The sequence below is a fragment of the Bubalus bubalis genome, chromosome 12 (assembly GCF_019923935.1).
Source record: "Bubalus bubalis isolate 160015118507 breed Murrah chromosome 12, NDDB_SH_1, whole genome shotgun sequence".
Lineage (NCBI taxonomy): Eukaryota > Metazoa > Chordata > Mammalia > Artiodactyla > Bovidae > Bubalus > Bubalus bubalis.
Genome location: NC_059168.1, coordinates 2,240,331 through 2,264,454, shown reverse-complemented (window position 1 = coordinate 2,264,454; position 24,124 = coordinate 2,240,331). Strand labels below are relative to the sequence as shown.

General features: G+C 46.4%; 1 protein-coding gene across 1 annotated transcript; it reads left to right on the top strand.

Moving 5' to 3' along the window:
- Positions 1-3,494: 3,494 nt before the first annotated feature.
- Positions 3,495-22,992, top strand: STARD7 (StAR related lipid transfer domain containing 7). The gene is made up of 8 exons (XM_006059854.4): positions 3,495-4,241; positions 11,707-11,915; positions 12,908-12,957; positions 14,190-14,300; positions 14,383-14,465; positions 14,813-14,912; positions 20,098-20,182; positions 21,137-22,992. The coding sequence occupies exons 1-8, from the start codon at positions 3,916-3,918 to the stop codon at positions 21,319-21,321; spliced, it is 1,149 nt and encodes a 382-aa protein (XP_006059916.1). The 5' UTR covers positions 3,495-3,915; the 3' UTR covers positions 21,322-22,992.
- Positions 22,993-24,124: the final 1,132 nt, after the last annotated feature.

Below are 24,124 nucleotides of genomic sequence, written 5' to 3'. Positions count from 1 at the left end.
GATTATTCCTACTATTTCTGGAGAGGGGCCCCAGAATTGGGTCACCACCCACTTTCTGGTCTTTTGTGCTGGGCCTTGGAGCTGTCATGGCATGGGTGTGTCATTTAGCTGATGTATTAGGAGCGTATACTGAGGCTCAAGTGGAAGTCGACTTGTCTGCTGTGTTGGATCTAGTCAGTTCTAACCAGTTTATGTTGTGTCCTCAACGGCTATGCCACTCTTTGGAAGGCTGTACCCTGCGTCTTCCTGTTTTCAGTGCATAAATGCTAGGTGACACGGATGTCCAGGTCATCTGTTTGTGTGGCTTACTGTGCCCCTGGCCTCTCATCCCAATTCTGGATGCACCACTTACTATGGATTATTATGCCTACTCAGCTTTATGTTTTGGTGGGTCTAATAGGCAGAACCTAACTTATATAAGACAAGCTAATAATTAAGAATTTTGGATCAAGTCAAAATTATACAAAGGGAATACATTTTTTCAATGTTGTTTTGGGAATACACAAGCAAAACAAAGTTTGTTGATGGACTGGAAGAGAGGTTAGGCTAGAGAGTACTGTTAGGGTCTGAACAACAAAGTGGTAGAGAAGATGGTAGAGAAGAAATGGATTTTGAAACTTCTGAAGCTGAATGGATAGGTAGGAACAGCAATGGAGACAGCAAGCATGTTCATGTCGTCCTTTTGATGCCAAAATCTTGGCTCTCTGTGCACCAAGACCAAACAGAAATACAGAGAAAGAGTTATGGGGAGGAGAAGGAAAAAGTGGCTTTATTGCTTTGCCAGGCAAAGGGGGAACACAGTAGGCTAGCCCTTCAAGAACTGTGCTCCCCTCCCTGGTAAACAGGGAGAGCTTATACAGTCAGGCAGGGTATGTGATCTGGATCCAACCGTAACCCATCCTTCTGGGAAGTTTCAAAAAGGGCGAGGTTGTTGACAAAATTAGGGTCTGTGCTAGGAAAGATTGAAGGCAAAAGGAGAAGAGGGTGGCAGAGAAAGATGGTCAGACAGCATCCCTGACTCATTGGGCATGAATTTGGGCAAACTCGGGGAGATAGTGAAGGACAGGGAAGCCTGACACGGTGCAGTCCACATGGGGTTATAAAGAGTCGGACTTAGCAACTGAACACAACACAAGGTCGTAGGTGGTCCAGTCTGCTAATCTTGGTGAATCTCTCTGGTCCCTTTAATTTTGCCCCAGGTCCTTTTGTGACTGCTCCTCCCTTGATTAGCAAGTCTTTTGCCCTTTGGGCTTCCCTGGTGGCTCAGACAGTAAAGCATCTGCCTGCAATGCGGGAGACCTGGGTTCGATTCCTGGGTCGGGAAGATCCCCTGAAGAAGGAAATGGCAATCCACTCCAGCACTCTTGCCTGGAAAATCTCATGGATGGAGGAGCCTGATAGGCTACAGTCCGTGGGGTCGCAAAGAGTCGGACACGACTGAGCGACTTCACTTCACTTGCCCTTTGGAACTCAGAGAAGGTCCTGGAAGCTGAAGGCCAAAAAAGCCTACTCACCCGGGAGCCCCACAGGGTCCAGCCTGGCATCACTTTCAAAAACAAACCACAGCTGTAAAAGGAAGGAGAGGGGTGGTGTCTGAAAAAAGGAAGAGTTCAGGTCTCCGTCTTCACAGTGAACGCGACAGTGTTTATGTACTGGGCAGAAAGAGGCAACAAAGGAGGGAAAATGGCTGGATCGGAGCGGCGCAGCTGGCGTAGCTGAGAACTCATTTTGGTAAACAGAAAACAGGAAAAAAAACAAAACAAAAAAGAACAAAAGCAGAAGCCCTAAGCTCCTTTAAATCAAAGAAAGCTGGAGAGAAGGAAAATCCAACCTTTCCCCTTTGTTGGACTGCTTCTGTGCTTGCCCAGCTTCCAAACGGAAGAGCACGGAGTCAGCAACAGAGACATCATTGGTTTAATGGATGGGGGAGCTTACACGTCTGAAGCAAGGTTCTGAAGCGACACCCCACCCTGTGAAGTGCAGGGCAGGCAGGACATGGTGGCAGGCTTGGCTGTCGCAGGGAAGGGGAGATGGCCAGTTGTAGGGGAACTGATTTCAGGTGGGCTCATTAGTTACCAGGGAAAACAGCAAAGGGACATGCCCTTCACCACCCCTTTGATAAGCTATCACTAGCTGGGGCCTGGGAGTACCTAGGAGGTATGTAGCAAGGTCACTCATGTGAGTAGGGTGTAGGTGAAGCAGGTACAGGTCTCGCAGAGCATGCACAGAGAGGTGAACCACCATCCTGAGTGGCCTGACCATACACCCTCATATCCGCTTCCAGCTATCCTACCACCAGTGAGAAAAGCTTGGCTCCGCAAAGCATCAAATACCATTTTCTATTATATACCCATTTCTCCTTATTTCAACAGAAAATAAACATCAGTAACAAGTCCCAGAGTCAAAGCAGACAGTCTGGATAGATCTAAATTTCAGCTCCCAGTAAAGCAATTTTTTTCTTTTTGGAGAAATATCTTTTATTAAGACCAGATAAAACTGCTCATGTAGGTACATTAAGTGTGAAATTCCTAAATGCGCTCACTGCCTTCGAATGAGCAGTCTCTTACATGAAGACTTCCTTTTACAGTACTGTAACATATAAGCTTAATATAAGTTTAAAAAATAAAACAATTTCGTGTAGGTTTTCCTACTGGACATCCAGCCCTTTCGTTTTAACGAGGTTGTGCAGAGAATAGTCATTAAATACTCTTCAAGATCATTTAGCCAGGCTGTTCTTGGGTAGTGCCAAGTAGGTTTTAGGAAACTTCTCACGCTGTCACCTTCGGGTCAAAGACAGAAGGACAGCTACTAAGCGACCAGGGCCATCTGCCCCAGGTAACTCCATTCTGCTGCCCTTTTACGAAAGGGCTACCGCATTTCCACATTGAGGTGGGTCACCTGCCCAAGCAGCTCTCTTGACAGTGTCCTAGGCTCTAAGGATGTCCCGCTGGCCCGCTCTCGGTCGAGGTGTCGCAGAGAGAGGGTCGGTGCTCAGGGGTCTTGGCTCGTACAGCGCTTCCGGGAAAGCTAGCGGGGAGGCCGAGGAAGGCTTGGCAGGGTCTCCATCCACCAAAGGCGTCTACGCCCTCCCGCCCCCAGTCCCCAATCTGGATATCCCCAGCGCCTCGCGGACGCAAAGCCAAGATCCCACCCTCACCCTCGGCTCAAATTAGAGGCGACGATCGCAAGCCTCTTAAAACAATCGAGAGGGCACTGAGCCGGGTTCTAAGGCACCTGGCCACCGACCCTAGCGGGGCGGGGTCGGGCGGCCGGAAGATGGCGGTGGCGGCGGGGTCCGCCGGGCACTCTCCAAGCCGCCCTTGACTAGTTCTCGCCGCCGCGCCACCTACCTTGCTAGCGAGGGTTCCAGGCTCGCTGCGCGAGGGGGCAGTGACGAGCACCTGGCGCCACCAATCAGAACCCGGAGTCCCGGCCGCGCCCAATCAGGGCCGGGAGGCGGAGACTGGGGGGGGTATAGGGTGCAAGTTGGCAGCGCATGTGGTGGACGCGGAACGCTCGGGAATCTCTGCGCTAGCTTCGCCGCTTTTCGCGCGCTCTGTACCCCGGCCCCTGGCGCCGGCCTGAGGAGGCCGAAGAGGCAGGCGGCCGAAAGGGCCGTTGGCCCTCCGGCGTTGCGGCCGGAACCGCGGAGAGCCTGCTGCAGTGGTCGCAGGCCCACCGCCGCGGCCGGTGCCTCGACCGACTCTCTTAAAGGAGACTTCTCAGCGGTTGCTGCAGAGGGAGATGAAGGACCTGTTAGACCGTGAGGCGACTTCGGGGCCGGCCAACTAGGAGGACTTGGCGAGAGGGCGCCCGCACCCTCCCGGCCTTGTTCCTTTGGCGCCGTGAGCGAGGTGTCACTCTCCTCCGGGCGCGCGGCGTGTGCACGCGGCCCCGGCGGGGCGATCGGGCGGCATGTTTCCGCGCAGGCCGCCGACCGGCCTGGCTGCCTGGCTGGTGGGCGCGGCGGCGGCGGCCGGGCGCGCGGGCGCGCGGGGCGGGGGCCTGCTCGCCCTGCTGGCCAATCAGTGCCGCTTCGTGACGGGCCTGCGCGTGCGGCGCGCTCAGCAGATCGCGCAGCTCTACGGCCGCCTGTACTCGGAGAGCTCGCGCCGCGTCCTCCTCGGTCGCCTGTGGCGCCGGCTGCGCGGGCGCCCGGGCCATGCCTCTGCCTTGATGGCGGCGCTCGCCGGCGTGTTCGTGTGGGACGAGGAGAGGATCCGGGAGGAGGAGTTGCAGAGGTGGGCTTGGTGACGAGGTCGTGCTTCCTCTCTGGGGTGGGGGGAGGGTCGGAGCGGTGGGGCTGGGAGGTGGAAACCTTAAAACCTGGGGCCGGCCTTGGTGATCGCTGTCTCCCGTTGACCGGGTGGTACTGGAAGTGACGATGCAAGTAGTTTGATCAGGTTGTAGCAAACCCACGTTTCTACGTTGCCTCTGCGGGTTAACTTGATTTGTTGAATTAGAAATAACTGCAGGTGTAGGCTAGTGGAGAGGGGGACTTTGGGGGAGCGTGCCACTATAGAAATAACGTTTTGGGGACTTCCCTGGTGGTCCAATGATTAAGAAGAATGCGTTTCTAATGCAGGAGGCTTAGGTTCCATCCCTGGTCAGGGAACTAAAATCTCATATGCCGCAGGGTGCGGCCAATTTTTTTTTTTTTTTTTTTTTGACTAATTAAAAAAAATAACGTGGGAAGTTGGTATTGAAGACATGTAAGCTATTGCTCATGTCATCATTCTTTCAGGACGATGCAAAGGCTGCCCAGGTGGCACAGTGGTAAAGGGTCCGCCTACCAATGCAGGAGACATGGGTTCGATCCCTGGTTGGGGAAGATCCCCTGGAGGAATGGCAACCCACTCCAGTATTCTTGCCTGGAAAATTCCATGGATAGAGGGGCCTGGGGTCGCAGAGATTAGGACTGCTGAGCAAGCACGAACGCATAGAAGGTCCAAAAACCAAACAGATTTTAAAATGGACCTGAGGGTGTAGATACGCAATTTACAAAGTTACATTGTTCCAAATGGGATTTCGTGAGATATGCCAGGAGAGCCCTTTTGTCATTGTGACTCATGGCAGGATTATGAGACTGGAGATTTTGCCCTCCGGGGACAAACCAGTAGCCCACACATTTTAACCTGGAAGAATTAGGTCGGTTTTTCTTGCTACTTCCACTAGAACTCCGAGAGTTTCACTAGGCTCTGTAATCACGTTGTCATCATCAAAAACTTCTGTGAGAAGTATAGTACCATTAGTTGAATTTGCTCATCTGTGGTTCTAAACTGAGCCCTTACAGTTTTCATGTAATATGAGGAAACCTTGCTTTGGGTCTTGCTTTACAGTGTCGCTGTATTTTTTTTTTTTTTTTTTTTAAACAAAAAAAATGTGTGTCTCTCCACATATTCTGCCCCCGAACTCTGAAACTGATTTCAAGAACCTCGGATAGTCCCCCTACCTCACATAAATTCCAATACAAGTCTGTTTTGGTCATTTCTTCTGTTATTTCACACTTTTGGTTAGGTGAAAGTGGAAATATTTCAGTAAAGTTAATACTGTGATCTCTCTGGAAGTGTAGGACCCAGATGCCAGGCAACATTGTGAGTTGTCGGTAAATGCAAAGTGTATCTTTAGAGCTGGTAATACTTTTCCTAGCAGTAAGAAGGACTGTTTTACAAATGCACTTTAAACTCATAACCATGAACAACCTTACTCAAAAACGTTAAGGTATCAAAGCATGAGAGGTGGTCTGCCTAGTTTCTGTTAGTGTTTTGGGGTATTTTGTTCTCAGGTGTGAGAAATATGGGAAGGTAACTTTTTAGTTGTAAAATTACCAGTCGACTGTTTGAATTTGCATTCTGTTTTTTGATGATGATGGAATACCCATGTTCCACAGTCATGAAGTTTGAGGGGAAAATTCCTAGTTGGATTTGGTTTGGGAAAGAGAAAGACCAGGAAAGGGCCTCTGGGTGCCCTGTTGGGAATCGGAGTTGAGTAGTGTTGAGGCCCGGGTGATAGATTTCATACTTTTTCGTCATGTATTTTTATTGATGATATGTTCTAGAACCTCTCTGTTCAGTAGGTCTCCCGTTTCCAGGAGCTGGAGGGGGAAAATAGAATAAGAAATAGATGTGGTAAACATTTGAGTCCATAGTCAACTATCTGCCGTGGGAGAAAGAAATCAGACAGTTGAAGCACTTGATTCTAATCCAGCTCCTAAAGAGATATTGTTCTGTATTAACCCACTTGGGGTTAATACAGAAGCTTAGACAAAGGCCAGTAAGAGCACTTAAGGTGCCCTTTTTGACCCTCTCCAGCCTTGTTGTTCCAGTAAAGGCCCTCATTTGACTCTCCATGTCCAGTTCATGCTTGAGTTCAGTCATATACTTAAAATTTGATCAAGTCCATTTTGAGGATTTTTAGAAATGTTACCTTGATCGGGGGGCAGGTGATACGCTGTCAGCTGTATGTAGGTTGTACGGTGATTTCAAAGGTCTTTGTTCTCCTAGCTGGTCCTGTTTGTATTTTATTATTAATTAATTAATTCTGGTCGCACTGTGTGCGTCTTGCTGGGTCTTAGTTTCCTGGCTGGGGATCCAATGGCAACGAAAGCAAGGGATCTTAACTACTGGACTACTAGGGAATTGCCAATATTTTATTGAATAAGGTATTCTGGGTACAGGTTAGCCTTTTTAGGTTTGGTGGTTTTTTATGTATATTTTAAACTTTTATATTGGTGTGTAGCCAATTAACAATGTTGTGGTAGTTTCAGGTGAACAGCAAAGGGACTCAGACATACATGTACATGTATCCATTCTCCCCCCAGACTCCCTTCCCATCCAGGCTTAGGCTTGGTGCTTTATTTTGTTTGCTTTACAGGATGCAGTGCTGAGGTTAGAAGATCTTAGATTCTGTTGGCACTGGTTGGATGATTTTGGGTAGCTTCCAGAATGAGCATAGTGCCTGTGCCTCGGGACATGTGCATTTCTTTCATTGTTTGTGGAAGAAGAGCGTGATTGTCCCATGGCCCCGAAATCACAGCCTTTGGGTCTTCTGTGCCATTTCTGTACCAGCTTGTCCTGGTACACACTCATCCTGATATGGCTGTTGTCACACAGTGATGGGCTGTAAGGCTCCCTTTTTGAATGTGAACATCTTAAATAGGAACTCATTAATTGAGAATCAGCACGAACATTTGAGGAAAGAAGTAAATTGTACTCATTGATGGTCCAGGTATAGAAATCAGGGATTTTAATGCTTAGTCTAGCTTTCTTACCTGATTGACTTTAATTAAATGACCAGACAAAATAACTTCTAACCACTGTTTTTGGTGCTGACTGGCATTCTGTGAGCGCAGGGCAAATCTTATGGAAAAATACTAATAGTAATTTTTTTTTTATTATTATTTTGGAACATTAAAAAAATTATAGGAACAAAAAGGAAGTTAAGAAATATGAAAGACTAGCGGAAAATGTTCCATTAATTTCCCTCCTCTTTTTAAAAAAAACTTACAATTCATTGCTCTCGAAATTTGAATAAATATGTACCAATAAAGTTGCATGAAGAAAATTGGCCATTTTCCTATTTCAGCCTTCAAACTTTTCACTGTGCTATTAATTAGATAAATGATCAACAAAAAGTCCTTTTGGCTTAAAGGGACCCCCTCCCCCCCCCCCCGTCACTTAACGATGTTTTTACTCTCATACATTCTTAGATAATCAGAACTATGTAATAAAAACTAAGGTTTTTTTTTTTTTTGTTTTTTTTTTCCTGAGATTGTCTTCATTATTTGATGGTTAACCAGTTGGCTCAGAATTGCAAGGAGCTGTTGATGTCTCATTTTTGGGTATGTCCCATGACAGTTGTTCTTCAAGGTCTTTAACTTTGATATTAATTGGGAATTTGAGGAGGGGATCATTGAAACAAAGCAGTGTTACTTTGGTAAATTACTCATTACAGGAATGGCTTCATTTGAGTCATTTTGGGGCCTTATATTAAGCTCTACACTTAGGGTAGGATTCCCCTAGATGAGCCTAATATGATAATACTTTCTGTTTTCATGATTTTATGCCTTCAATTTCCATAGCTTTCCATACAGCCTTTCTTAAATGTTGAGATGACTTTAGTTTTGAAGAAAGGAAAGCATTGACTGTCTTTCTTTGATCCTCTTACTAATCTGGTTCTGCTGCTATTTTGGGTTTAATCTCTTTTGTCCTTCTTTCTCCCTTGTTACTTAAGTCTCTCAGATAACAAGGTGTAGGCAACCATCCCCTCCAGATAAGATTTGACACAGCAGAATAATGGGATACATAGTGAGAGGTTTTTTTTTCTTCACACAAATAATAGTGACCGAGCTGATGATGTCTGTCATGTCAGCATTTAGAAATTGAGACCCTTCTGGATTCTTAAACCTGGGACAGTGCTCATTGGCATTTTCATGAGGCAGTCTCCTTCTGGCATTCATACTGTGCTGTACAAAGAGTGAGCGTCAGGCCTTCACTGGGCATTGCTATCCCCCGAAGGCACTCAGTCTCACCTAGTGACCTTTATTCTTAAGAGGCTGATTAAGCAGTGGGTCAGAAACTCTGTACCACTTTGAGTCTTAGAAGGCTGTTAAAAATATTGCCTATAGTCATATAGTTTAATTTTCTTAAAACCATATTACTATATAATTTTATGAGCCTCTGATGTATTTTTCTCAAGACGTTCCTGCCCCTCTTCATTATGTGGTAAGGACATTGAGGAGTCCAGCTTAATTTTTTTTGAACGGTGCTTTACTAGTCCTCAGCAGGCCATGACTGGTTTGTGTGATGCCTGCATTGTTCTCACAGCCAAAGCTAGCTGTGTCTTTACTTTTGCTTTCTCCTCTGCAAGACCTATTGCCCACTCTAAATTTCCTTCCCTATTTCTCTATGGTTTTTGCAATGGTAGCAGTCAATCCTGTTTTGCAATGTTTAATTCACACTGAAACTTTTAAAAGGTTAAACATTTTTCATCAGACCATCAATATAAATTGACTGGCTAGGGTTATCAGTTGCAAACAGAGAAACTGATACTGGTTAACTTTCTTCAAAAAGGGTGTAATCAGAAAGGTGTTAGGACACACACAGCATTGAAGGCCGGGGAGAGCCCAGGTTGGCTGGGAGGACAGCCAGGGCAGCTACAGGAATGCTCTGCTTCGGGCAGTGTTGCTGGTTTAGTTTACCCAGATCTGTTGCATTTTTCCCTCCAGATAAGTGAGGAAATCTGAAAGGTCCTGTGCCTCGGGTTATTTCCTCTACCAGAAGTCTCTGATTAACTGTGATCATTCGATCACTGCTAGGGCGCAAGACGGGGACTGGGCTATATCTCACCTATTTGGGGGTTCTCCTCAATAGGAAAAGATTTCAGGTGGTCAAAACACAAATGTCCTCGTACATAAATACTTTCATTGAAGTTCAAAGTTTAAAAATCAGAGAATTGGAATAGACCTTCAAGAAATAATGTGCTCATGTTACAGGTGGAACTGGAGTGCCTTTGAGGTAAAATGACTTGTAATCACAGCTCAAGTTGGCAGAGCTGGGACTAGAACCCAGATCTCTGCGCTATCCTTTGGATGGCTCTAAACTTTTAATCGGGGGTTACTGGTATGATTTTGAATTTTGGACTTCTAAACTAGTATTAATGTAATCTTTTAATAAGAATTTGAATTATTGAGGCCTACCCCCATATTTATTTTACTCAGTTTATTCTGCGAACACTTACTGAGCATGTAATGTTTACCAGGTACTTGCTAGGAGCCATTTTAGTAAGGAGGATAGGCATAAAGGTAGATTAATTATAATATAGTGCAGTATGTTTCTGTATAGGAATAAAAGTAAATGTGTATGGTTAACCCTTTCTTGGAGTTAACCTTGAACTTTATGTTTTTTTTTTAATTTATATTTTTATTTATTGACTGCACTGTGTCTCGGTTACAGCACATGGGATCTTTAGTTGTGCCATACGAACTCTTATATGTGGGACCTAGTTCCCTGACCAGGGATTGAACCGTGTCCCTTGGCATTGGGAGCACAGAGACTTAGCCGCTGCACCACCAGGCAAATCCCTTTGTGCAGTTTCTGAAGGTTAAAGAGGAGTAAGAAAGGGCATTTCAAACAGAACATATCAGTAGGTGTTATCTTCAGTCTTGAACTGTAAAAGCGACAGAGTCAGCCAGCAGTCTTGCTTTGCTAACTCCTCTTTAAAGATTAAAGGGAAAATCGTGTTTTTTTTTTTTTTTTTTAATGGTGCTGGGACAACTGGAGATGCATTTGTAAAATAGTGAATTTATACCCCATACCTCACACTGTACACAAAAATTAAAATGGGTCAAAGACCTAAGTGTAAACTAAAACTTGTAGAAGAAAATATAGGCATAAGTTCTTACGATACTGGGTTAGGCGGTGGTTTCTTAGCTAGAACACCAAAAACATGAACGGTCAAAGGAAAAATAGATTAATTTGACTTCATCAAAATTGAAAACTTCTGTACAGCAAAAGTTACTATCAAGAAAGTGGGAAGACGGCCCACAGTTTCAGCGAAAATATTTGTAAATATTTAACAGGAGACTTTCGTTCAGAATATATGAAGAACTTTTAAAAGTTGACAGTAAAGACAACCCAATTTAAAACAAAGATTTCAATACATCTTTTCTCCAAAGAAGATATACAAATAGCTCATAAGCACATAAAAATATGCTTAACATCATTAGTCATTATACCCGCTAGGATTGCTGGAATCAAAAAAGTTAGTTTCCCAGACCCAGTAAATCTACTGCTAGGAATTTACCAAAGAAACTGAAAGCTTTCATCTGTATACAAGTTGTATGCAGATATCTGTAGCAATATTATGCATGATAGCCAAAAAGTAGGAAACCCCTGCATGTCCATCACCTGATGAATGGGTAAACAAAGTGTGATACATCCATATGATGTATCCGTACAGTGGATTATTATTCAGCCGTAAAAGCAATACACCAGAGCATGAGTGAAATTGTGTATTTTACTAAGTGAAAAGAGCCAGACCCAAGAGGCCATATTTTATAAGATTTCATTTATATGAATTGTCCAGAGAGGCAAACTCATGGAGACAGAAGTAGGTTAGTAGTTGTCAGGGGCTATAGAAAGTAACTGCTGTGGGTAAAGATTTCTTTGGGGGTTGGTGACAATGTTCTGGAATTGGTGGTGATGGTTGTACAACCTTGGGACTAGACTAAAAAGCACTGATTTGTATATAGTAAAAGTATAAATTTTTATAGCAAGTAAATTATCTCTCTTTAAAATAAAGGAGGAAAAATACGTGAGTACTCTTACAATATGATAGGAAGACAACCGAATTAAAAAATGGGCAAACAATATCAAATGACATTTCATAGGCATAAAATGTGAGGGCTAATTGTATGGCTAGTATTAAGCACTTTACATGTAAATTTAATTTTTATAATCAACCTTTGAAGTAGGTACTGTTATCATCCCCAATTTACAGGTTAAGAAATAGGGATTGTTAAGTAATTTAATATTCTCATTGATGAATGTTAGACTGGGATTCAGACTCAGGAACTCATATTTTTATTCCCTACACTTTATACTGTTTTAAACCCACACCGCTCTGTGTAAGTCTTTGTGTGCCCAGTTCATTTTTCAGGGCTGACTCCAACCACCCCACCATGCCTGTTGTTTTTCTCCTCTCCAGATCCATTGATGAGATGAAACGGTTGGAGGAAATGTCAGGTATATTTCGGAGCTCTGGAGTTGAGCGCCACCCCCCAGAACCAAAATCCCAGACAGAAGGGGTTGAAGATTCAGGAGGCACAGAGCAGCCATGGGAGATGGTGATGGATAAGAAACACTTCAAGCTGTGGCGGCGTCCCATTTCAGGCACCCACCTTTACCAGTACCGAGGTGAGTCCCGCCCGGCTGCTGGGGGTGTGTTTCGCCCCGGCAGGTGCATGGCACTCTGTTCTCTTACACTCTCCATTGTGGTTTTGTTCTGGGAGCACTGCCCTGCTGTGCTGTTGTTTTTCCTACCTGATGATAAGGGATCACGGCATCCGGTCCCATCACTTCATGGCAAATAGATGGGGAAACAGTGGACACAGTGGCTGACTTTATTTTTCTGGGCTCCAAAATCACTGCAGATGGTGACTGCAGCCATGAATTTAAAAGACGCTTGCTCCTTGGAAGGAAAGTTATGACCAACCTAGACAGCATATTAAAAAGCAGAGACATTACTTTGCCAACAAAGGTCCGTCTAGTCAAGGCTATGGTTTTTCCAGTGGTCATGTATGAATGTGAGGGTTGGACTATAAAGAAGGCTGAGCACCGAAGAATTGATGCTTTTGAACTGTGGTGTTGGAGAAGACTCTTGAGAGTCCCTTGGACTGCAAGGAGATCCAACCAGTTTATCCTAAAGGAGATCAGTCCTGGGTGTTCATTGGAGGGACTGATGTTGAAGCTGAGACTCCAGTACTTTGGCCACCTGATGCGAAGAGCTGACTCATTTGAAAAGACCCTGATGCTGGGAAAGATTGAGGGCAGAAGGAGAAGGGGACGACAGAGGATGAGATGGTTGGATGGCATCACCAACTCGATGTACATGGGTTCAGGTGGGCTCCGGGAGTTGGTGATGGACAGGGAGGCCTGGCGTGCTGCAGTTCATGGGGTTGCAAAGAGTCAGACACGACTGAGCGACTGAACTGATGACAAGAGTCTCCTTGTCTTTGTTATACTCTGCTATAGGTTGTCTCTGTCATACTTTGCTGCCCCAGTGTGACTTCTGTTTCTGAATCTGCCTTTAAGATCTGTACGTCAGTACTCTGCAGTTCAAATGCAGTTAAGTGATAGGAACAGAGTGGGAGATGAGTGTGGCAAACATTGCTTATCCTTTGTTCTAGTGTTTGGAACCTACACGGACGTGACACCGCGGCAGTTCTTCAATGTTCAGGTGAGTACGTTTCTCCTCCCAGATCAGGAGCTGCTAAGCCTAGAAGTCCTCTTGCCATCATTCAAATGAGTGATTTCTTTGACTTACAAGATGTTGGCTTCAGTCCATCCATCTCTCTGCGCCTCATGTCACGTCAGCTAGCCTCTGGGTGAGCCTTTGACTTACAGTTTGCCTTCTGGGGATGAGGCCAGTTCTGCTCTTTTTAAGACTGTTGGGAAGATCAAATAGAGGAAGGATTTGAGTGCTTTAATATATTTTATAAGACTTTATAATTTTTCCCCCTAAACAGTTTGAGGGTAAGTTACATGCCCTTTGTTCCAAAACCCTTCAGTGTGTATTTCCTAAAAAACTGGACATATTCTCCTAACTAGCCATGGTACCATTATCAAAGTCAGCAAATGTAACTGATGCAACCCTGATAGAATCTTTGTATTCCAGTTTTGCCTGTTTGTTGGCTTAGCGATGTCCTTCCCCTACAGTATACAGATGTAGTCAGGACTTAGCAATCTGGAACTTGTCCACAGTAAAGGTGTTATAAAGATAAGAGTATGTGTTCAAAGACTCTGTTCCTCCTTGCGGGGAAATACAGAAAAGGGGAGCTGGGATCACCTAGAGTTCTACAAAAATTGTTTTTTCCTTCCTGGAGTTCTCATGTTTTACTGGACTTTGAGTAACTAGTTTGGTGATTATAACACCCACTGCTAACACACAAGTGCACGCTTTCCCCTAAGCACTGAATTCTGTCAATCTGTATTGAATTTTTGTTGATTTGAATGTGTATGATATGTGTCTTTCTTTGAGATTCCTTAGTTCTTAGTGATGTTAGAAATTTTTAAAATAAAGCAACTTGTGTGAGGTGTCTGCCCGTACTTTTGGACTTTTTGTCTGTTTAAAACTTTTTGGAATTATTTCACCCTTAGAAATTTCTATCACTGTCTACTGTATTTTCTCTAGACATGTCTATGACAATATTTTTTTCTTACACTTGTGGGTTTTTTTTTTTTTTTTTTTTAAGATTCACTTTCAAAGTAAAGGGATTGGCCTACAGGAAGGGATTTTATTAAAGGACTCATCTGTAGTAACACAGCTGTGTCTTTGACACTTGGGCACTCTCCTTAGGTCACATCACTGTTTCAGAAGGCTCTTGGGTAAGAGGCCCACTCCTCTGGAGAAGTCTTCTGTAGCTTCGTTCTGGATTTCTTGGGTCTTCATGGTCTTTGCTCTTTCTATAGCTGGATACAGAATATAGGAAAAAGTGGGATGCCCTGGTGATCAAGCTGGAAGTGATCGAGAGGGATGTGGTCAGTGGCTCTGAGGTTCTTCACTGGGTGACTCATTTTCCCGTAAGTATTGTACCTCTGGTTTTGCTTTGATCACGTCCACATGAGACAGAGCCCTGATCCTCCCACCCCTGCTCTTCTTTAGTACCCGATGTACTCACGGGATTATGTGTACGTTCGGCGGTACAGCGTGGATGAGGAAAACAACGTGATGGTGTTGGTGTCACGGTACGCATGCTGAGCGGCTTGGCCTTCATTCACACGTGTCTGGTGGGAGTCTGCTTGTCTTGTGAGTGAAGCCAGGGCGCCGTGCGTCCCAGCGAGAATGTGACTGTCTCAGAGGGTTGAAGGAATGCAAACCTTTCATCAGAATAATCCTTCAGTTCCTTAATGGTGATAATTAAAGAGACACCGAGTTAACTCACTCTGCTTTTAGAAGTTAGTGTGTATTCATTCATGACTTTTCTGATGTAGTCATTTAAAAGTTTAGAGGCTGCCTTCACTCCGTAACTCCAGCTCCGGTGGCCCTGCGTGTAGAGACAGTCCTCAGTTTCTCTTGCTTCTTTCCTTGCCAGTGCTGTGGAGCACCCGAGTGTGCCAGAGTCTCCGGAATTCGTCAGGGTCCGATCATATGAGTCCCAAATGGTTATCCGTCCACACAAGTCATTTGATGAGGTGAGTTGTATGTCATCCGAGATGTGATGGTTTAGCGCTTTATGAATTTTCTCAAGGATCGCCTTTTGTCTGAACTAGGGGGGGCATGCTGGTTCTCCAGCTTGGCTGGCATCGAATCCACTGGAGCCTGCTTAAATAGTGCTGGGCTGTGGCCTGAGAATTTGCATGTCTTAAGCTCCCAGGGGAGGCTGGTGCTACTGGCCTGGGACCCACACTTCAGGACCCCACCTGAAGTGGTGTACCTGGAAGACCCTTGAGACAAAGCAGTGATGACCCCTTGGCTCCTGTTACCTGAGGGGCGGTGATGAGAACACGCTGGCCCTGACTCATACAGGCTTGTTGGCAGTGTTCTTAGGAGCCAGATCGAGCTACTGTTCCCATCAGAATTTCCCCACAGTGGGCAGAACACGTAACACATTTCAGGTCTCCTGTTACCTTATCGGTGCTATCTGCTTCCTTGAACATTTTATGACCTTTCTTTGCAAAGAATATTTTCTTCAACTTAGTGTGGTGTTTTAGTTTTGATGTTTTAGCCAAACCTCTGTTGAGCGTACATACTGATTGTGGTGGTTGCTGTTTTTAGTCCTGTTCACTTTGAAATCACTGTTTCTCCCCATCACCTGTGTTTTAGAGCTGTATGACTGTTCTCTTAGCCGAGCTTTTGTTTTTGCAAGTTGTTTTATTTACACCACCTATATAATGGGACTCTTCTAAGCATGACAGAAACTGTGGTTTGCCTCAGTGGTGGTTTTCGGGGAGCTCTATGTTGACGTTTGTACCGTTATAGAGCGATGGTTTTTTTTTTTTGCACGTGGGATCTTCACCACCAGGGATCGAACCCCTGCATTGGAAGCTCAGAGTCCTAACCAGTGGACCACTGGTGACGTCCCAGAGAGCAGTGTTCTTCAAACTATGAGTTGCTACCAGCTTGTGGAAGACAGACTTAATTAGTGCTAGAAAAGGAATAAACAGAAACCAAATGTAAGCATATTTTATGATACTTTTGTTTGATTACATACGTACAAGTACATGTGAGAGAGAGGCTGAGAAAGAAAGGACTTGTTGGCCATGTAGAAAGTATTGTTCCAGTGTGTTGTAAGTTAGTACAGGTAAACATGTTTCAAAGTCCTTGCATTAGAAGCAAGAATGTTGCGATTGCCTGGGCAGGCTGGGCCTGTGGGAGTTGGAGTTGTGCCTCCTGCTTTTCTTTGATGTTGCTTCTGAAGTTTGAACCTTGTCCACGTATTTCCTATTTGGGGGAAAAAAGTGACTCGAGTCCCAGCATTACTGCCTTTGGAAACCCTGACCATGAGATAGCTAAGGCAGAGTTGGGCCACCAGCGGACTGTGTTGTACCAGGAAATAGCTTCTTTCAGCTGAGGTGGGGGAACAGTATGAATTGTAAGTATTATAGCACATTGTGGCAAGCTCTTAGGAGAAAGGTAAGACTTGAGTTGGTTCTTGTAAAAAAGCAGCCTCTAGGTGGAGGAAAACAGGAAGGACCCTGGAGGTAGAAGACCTGATTCCGTGATTCAGCTGCAGACAAAGGAAGGAGGGAACCTTGGGTGTTGAGAGACTCAGGGCTTGGAAAGGAAGGCAGAGTCTGGGGAGGAGTGGTGATTACCTTGACCGTGTACAGAAGATGCCTGAAAGCCAGGCAGCTGAGTTTGGATTTGCCAGATGGGACGTAGATCCTGAGCCAGGGTGTGGTGTTCTGTTTTATTGTGGCTGTGCTGCCGGATTACAGGACCTCAGTTCCCTGACTGGGGTTGAACCCAGGCCACGACAGTGAAAGCCTGGAATGCTCGCTGCCAGGCCATCGTGGAACTCCCCAGTTTCCCTTTTTATTATGGAAAATTTGAGATGTAGACGAAAGATGGAGAAGTAGAGAAAGTAACATGTGTGGACTCTGTCCTCCCTTGACTCCGGCAGTGATCACCCTCTTGGCCAGACTTGTTTTATCTGCACTCTTTCTGGTCACTTTCCCACAACCCTGATTTTTTTGAAGCAGATTCTGGTTTTGCTGTAGAAGAACCGAAGAATTCCTCTATACATATTTTAGTATTTATCTCAAAAAGAAGAGAGATTTTTTGAAAACATAATATCGTGTTCCCTAATATCTAATATCTGTAGTGTTTAAGCTTTCCTGATCATCCATGAATTTTTTTCTATTTATTTGATTCTGATTTCAGGTGAGATCCAGATATTGAAATGTGTTCACACTGTAGCTTTGCATCTATATCTTGAGTTCTCCCTCCTTTTTTCCCCCTTGGAATTGTATTTATTGAAGAAGCAGTTTCTTTGTTCTGGATTTTGCTGGTTATGTTCTCACAGTGTCATCTAACGTGTTTTTCCGTCCCTTGTGTTCCCTATATGTGGGTACTTAGAGGCTTGACCAGATTTAGGTTATTTGCTTGGAGCAAGACTGCTTTATTAAGAGGTATATAATGTCTGATACTGCCTTTTTATACGGTTCATGGGCTGCTCTCGGCAAGTACACTGGCGTGTCCTGCCGTTCCCTCCTCCAGTGGATCACATTTTGTTGGAACTCTCCACTATGAACCGACGGTCTTGCGTGGCCCTGCATGGCATGGCTCATAGCTTCATGGAGTTAGCAAGCCCCTTTGCCACGACAAGGCTCTGATCCCTTTCTTTGTGAATTTGGAGGTGATTGATGAATATTACTCAGCTCAACTATTTTATTAGAAGTTACAAAATACTATTTGTATGAACTCTTCTTTCTTCGCTTATTTCCATTTATTAGATGACATACTTGAAAGTCGCTCAGTCATGTCCAACTCTTAGCAACCGTGTGGCCTATACAGTCCATGGAATTCTCCAGGCCAAAAGACTGGAATGGGTAGCCGTTCCTTTCTCCAGGGGATCTTCCCAACCCAGAGATCGAATGCAGGTTTCCTGCATTGCAGGTGGATTCTTGACCAGCTGAGCCACCAGGGAAGCCAGTACTTGAAAGTTTATACATGGACTATTTGATTTCCTATAGTTCACAGAGGAAAGGGAAATAAGAAAGATGCTGATTTGTTTCCTTCATTTACTAGTTTTTAAAATGTTGAATTAGTTCTTTCAACAAGCAATCCTCCAAAGGTTAAAGTTTTTATTTTTTTAAAGAAATGATGGGACTTACCTGGTGGTAAGTCTCATTGGAAGACTCATACTTCCAATACAGGAGGCCTGGATTCAATCCCGCATGCTGTGTGGTACGGCCAAAAGAAAAAAGACATGCTATTAGAAACTCAAAAATTTAAGCATATCTGGTTTGTTTTACAGTCACTTTTATCTAGGATCCTCTTATTGACCAGAGTCCTTTTGACTTAACCTCAGAAACTCTCCTGTCTTCTGGTGCTACATTTCAGGTTCACCTTCTATAATTTTAGGTGTGAATCTGAAAATGAGCATTTCTTCTAGGAGCCTTAATACCACCCTTTGGCGTCTAGAAGTTCTCATATTTCTGGGCCTGTTCATTCTTAAGAGTAATTTAGCTTACATCCCTGTTCTTTCTTCCCATTTAATTCCTTCTTCCTGACGGCAGTTGTTTTCAGTTTTGACTTTTTTCAGTATAGGCAGTACTGTATGAAAACCCAGGACTTTGACTTCTCAGTCCAAGTGTTTTATGGGAAGGATCATTTCAAGTTTTTTGTACGTGTTAGCTCATGTCTCCTGGCGAGCCTTTGTGGCGTCACTGTTCCCGCTGTGCAGGCTTCACGTCTCCTTTACTTCTGTGGTGTTAAGTCTGTATGTCTGTTACAGCACCTGTCTGTCCTATTAATTGGAAGCTCCTGAGGGCAAGGACTAGCATGTTCTTATTTCCCATATAGTGCCTAGCACAGTCCCCAGACACATAGCAGACATTCAGAGAGCTGTTGAGTAGATGAATAAAGGACTCAACATTTCACCCAGGGAGTGAAGAAGGTGGGCTTTGGTGGAAAGGCGTGCGAGTCACAGTGCTGCTGTCTACAGCTGTGGCCAGTCTGCTTTGAAAAGTGCAGACCTGGGGCCTCCGTGGCAGTCCATTGGTTAAGATCTTGCCTTCCAGTGTAGGGGGTTTGGGTTTGATCCCTGATTGTAGAGCTAAGATCCTGTAGCCAAAAACCCAGAACATAAAATAGAAACAATAACAAATTCAATAAGGAGTTTTTAAAAGTGGTTCTCTGTTACCCTTTGGGTGGAGCATATTTGCTTCAGACCTCTCCAGGGATCGGGACCCCTGTAAATCTCTTTAATCTTTGTCTTCAGTGTACCAGTGAGAGGGCTGAGTCAGCGAGAGTGGGTGCCTGGGCCTGTGGTCAGGATTCTGGGTTCATCTTGGCTCTGGTTGAATATGTGGGTGAGCTCGAGCAAAGCCCTTCACCTTTTTGTGCTCAGTTTCCTCATCTGTAAAATGGGGATTAGCAGCGTCTACATTATAGGATTGTTGTGAGGAGCTGAGGCAGTTCCTGACACATAGTTGTAAGCGCCCTGTAAATGTTTGATGCTAGTGTTAATAGTGATAGTGGTAAGAGTTAGTATCATTTCAATAACGATTAAAATATTTAAACATGGTGGGGTATGTGTTGAGGTCCACCCCCACATTCTAAGATTGACTAGAAAGACGCATAGGACCCAGCTGACAAGGTACTCGCAGCTAAGATTTATCACAGTGATGGGAGGATGCACAGCTGGATCAAAAGGGGGAGATGCAGGCGGGTCTGGAGGAATCCCTGCGGGCTTCCCGTACTCCCTGTCCCGTGAGGGCTCTTGGAACACATCCTGTCCCAGCCACAGAAAAGCAGCAACACGTGTGATGATTCTGCCTGGAGAAGCCCAGTGTCTGTACTGGGGGCTGGTCACACAGGCACCCTCTGCCTAGCACGTCCTACAGTCCCAGACCCCAGGGGGAGAGCGGGGGCTCAGCAGGAAGCACATTGTTTGCCCAGAGGAGGCGCAGGGCGCCCTGGAGCACTCAACTGTTGACCGGGGTCAGGCAGGCACCAAGTTCCCGGACACCACTGGGCTGGCCTCACTAGGTAGTAACCTCTCAGGTCTTCAGCGTTAACTCTCTTCTGCTCAGGGTTAAAAAGATGCCACTCTCCACCCCAGAGTCCGATCGTGGTTATTCTGTGGCACTGGGTACGGAGGCTGTGAGGGGTAATTTGGGTACCTTCATCTTTGCTGTTTTTCTTTTCCAGAACGGCTTTGACTACTTGCTGACATATAGTGACAACCCCCAGACCGTGTTTCCTCGCTACTGTGTTAGTTGGATGGTTTCCAGTGGTGAGTGGGTGCTTGTGCACGGGGCCGGGTACTTGGGCTGAACGTTTTATTTTTCTCTAGCTTCTCAGTGGCTTCAGGGAGGTTAACACTTGTTTCATGGGAGGCCTTCCGAGTTCATTATTGAATACTGTCTTGAAGGCAGTGAAGCCTCCGGCTGCAGTTTGGAGGGATGAGCATTCTGGTCCCAAAACGAAGCCTATGCCCAGAGGTGAATCGAAGAATGTTTGCTTAATACACACTGTGTACATTAACGCATTTACAAACTTTCTTAGATCGTGTCGGAAGCCTTAAAACATGTGGTTATAGGACAGTCCACTGGGGAAAGGGGCCACCACCCTTCTTAACAAAGGCAACAGCACATCACTGCTGTGATTGACTGCATTTTTCCTGGCCAATCTCTTCCCTTAGAAACAGCTTCATGAGATTGTCTCTCTTGTCCTCTGTAAGCGGTGTTTTACCCTTCAGAGGGGAATGGAGAGGAGGTTAGGTGTTTCTACTCTTTGACATTTTTCAGCAAAATTGGCTGTGCCACTGATAAGTGATATTTGAATCACATAAAAGAGAGCCTTTGGGGAGTTAGGAGGTCCTGGGTGGTTTTCACTCCCTATAAGTCTGTTGTCTGTCCGTGAGGCTGTGATCTCTATACGGAGGCATTGACTTCCTGCCTGGAAAGAAACAGGCCCTGCTAATTTTGAGCCTGGTGGCTCAGCGGTAGAGAATCCACCTGCTGATGCAGGAGACTCAGGTTTGATCCTTGGGTCTGGAAGATCCCCTAGAGAAGGAAATGGGGAAACGGTAACTCACTCCAATGTTCTTGCGTGGAAATCCCATGGACAGACTTACAGTCCATGGGGTCGCAAATAGTCGGACACGACTGAGTAAGTAAAACAGTGAAACATAGTGAGCCTGCTGGCTGGCGTGCCCGCCCACCCAGGTTGCCCTCTCTCCCGACAGGCATGCCAGATTTCCTGGAGAAGCTGCACACGGCTACTCTGAAAGCCAAGAACATGGAGATCAGAGTGAAGGACTATGTCTCATCTCAGCCTTTGGAAGTGGGGAGCGAGGCCAAAGCCGCCACCCCATCTTCTGAGCGCAAGAGCGAGGGCAGCTGTGGGCCTGCCCGCATCGAGTACGCTTGACAGGCCCTGGGGGAAGCGGGGCCAGGCGGGTTCCAGCCCTGTCTCCGCGTCGCCACGCCCTCCGCTGCAGAACAGGGTGGGGTCTGCTGTGGCCACCACCGCAGGCTGATTCAGTACTGCTCTCAGAGCCCTGCTGCTCAGTGTCGGAACCGGAAGAGGAGGCATCCGAAGGCCCTGGGCACGTTCTCGGGCCAAGCGTTTTGAAACTGGTGTTTGCTGGAGCTCCTCTGGAACCAGCCTCGCCTCAGGCCAGAGGGGACAGCATCCTTTGCTTTCTCTGCCCACATTCCGTTCTCAGCCTCGGTTCTGCAGCACTTTGGGTGGGTTTCCTTCGGCTCTGAAGGTCCAGCTGGACCACGTGGACGGTTGCTCTCCAATGAGGGGTCATGGCCGGGGGCACTCTTGGTCACAGTCCTGGTGTTGAGGGGGTGTGAACTGTTGCTTGGCAGCGTAAGTGCCTTGTCCTCACCTTCCCGTCTCTAGGGACATAGTTTGTACCAAGAAATGTCAGTCTCCGCCTCCTGTTGCCGTTCCCCACGCAAAGCCGTTTCCCTGAGTCAGCCAGTTCTTCGGTACTCATGTGCTGTGTCCATCTGGGCCACTGCCTCCCCGTAGCCCATTTACCAAGAACTGGGAAACTAACGCTGTCAGACAGTAACTCTATCATCAGTGTTTTTGATAGCATCAGTGGAGATGCTCAAAACATTATCCAGTTTAGCTTTGTGTGTTGTGTTTTTTTTAACTTTTGTGTTAAAAAACGGGGTGGAATTAGGGAATGGAATAGGATTTTTTTTCCATAGTCTGGACTGTATAGACAGCACCATTTTGATTCAGGCATTATTATCACACTTTGGGTTTGATTTGATGCCCGCAAATTGGCCATCTTGGAAGGCTGAAGGCAGAGGGGTGGGGGTCGGGCACCTCCCTGGAAGCTCTCAGAGCTGCAGACAAGCTGTGTGAGCAGACAGATGCAGTCGGTCCCAAATGCTCATATAAGGGGGAGGTGACTCATGTGACCCTGTGAAAAACTTTTCGTCGTCTTCTGAGCTAAAATTAAGGCAAACCACACTGTTCAGATAAAGTCACAATCAGATGGGATCGGCCTGGCCTGGCTAACGGGGCTTATGGTCATGCTGCACTCTGACTGGGAGCATAGGGACAGGCTTCAGGGCTTCAGATCCTTCTCCTCCCCCTTATTTCTTAGAATATGAATGACGAGATCTTCCCCACCCGCACTTGCTACCCTTTTGTGTTGCTGAAAGAGGAGCAAAAGCTGAGATTAAGCCCCTTAACCTTTTTACGGCCTAAGTTTTGTGCCAAAGAAATGCCTGCCCCACTCTTTGACGTCTTGCAGTCTCTGCGTCGTTGGCAGACCAGAGGCGTGCCTCAGACAGTCCCGCTTCTCTTCATCGGTTGTGTCTCCCTCCTCTTCCCCAGGGATGAGTCCCTGGGTTGCATTGGAGCTGAGCGCCTGTGACTGTTGGGACGGGTGGTATGGGCGAGTGCCCTGAGTACACTCGAGCAGAGGAGCTGTGCGTTGCTCGTGTGCTTTTTGGCAATTTGACTCTGCACTTGGTGTTGGTCTGTATAGTTACTTACGTCATTGTAATGATTTCACTCCTGACTGTGACGTTTTTACCAAATGCGTGAATAAATAAGGATTGGTATGAAGGAATGTGTCTTTGGACGTACATTGTCAAGGAAGTCTTGCATACTGGGCTTATTACTTCTTCCTCATCAAAAAGCGTGTTCCCGCCAGCAGAGTTGGCACATGAAAGCAGCAAGATTTGGTCTTTGCTGGCGGTGACTGACACACCACCCACCACCTTGCCTACAGACTATAAGGCCTTTCCAGGTGACCAGATTGGCGATTGAAAACAAACCACCCATTTCCACTTCCTTGTCTGGATGCACTGATAACCCACACCCGTTGCTTTAAAAGGATGGGCTTGGCGGGAGCAGCGTTAGAAGAGTGGCAGGGCCTCTGGCCTGGGTTTGGAGCTGGAGAGGGGGTGAGCCCCAAAACCCAGGGCGTGGCAGGAAGTGAGGTCACACAGGCGGTTCAGCTGGGGTGCAGGTTGGTGCCGGATCCATTGAAGACTCCGAGCTCACAGTGTGTTCTGAGTGTATGTGTGATGTTTCCTGTGGGAGACACGAGGTGAACACATGCACACCCAAGACTGTGGCAGCTCCTCCACATTGCTGGGAAGTCCTCTCAGCTAGCAGGCCTCCTGTTCAAGGTCGTGGACTGTGGGCACACGTGGCTCTGCGTAACCCCTCACTGGGGAGCTGGGAAGTCCTCTCAGCTAGCAGACCTCCTGTTCAAGGTCGTGGACTGTGGGCACACGTGGCTCTGCGTAACCCCTCACTGGGGAGCTGGGAAGTCCTCTCAGCTAGCAGACCTCCTGTTCAAGGTCGTGGACTGTGGGCACACGTGGCTCTGCGTAACCCCTCACTGGGGAGCTGGGAAGTCCTCAGCTAGCAGGCCTCCTGTTCGAGGTCGTGGACTGTGGGCACACGTGGCTCTGCGTAACCCCTCACTGGGGAGCTGGGAAGTCCTCAGCTAGCAGGCCTCCTGTTCAAGGTCGTGGACCGTGGGCACACGTGGCTCTGCGTAACCCCTCACTGGGGAGCTGGGAAGTCCTCTCAGCTAGCAGGCCTCCTGTTCGAGGTCGTGGACTGTGGGCACACGTGGCTCTGCGTAACCCCTCACTGGGGAGCTGGGTGCCGGCCTTCGCCCTGCTTGGCACCCTGGCCGCTGTCCAGGCTACGCGTGAACACGTGCATGGAGAAGCGGTTGGGT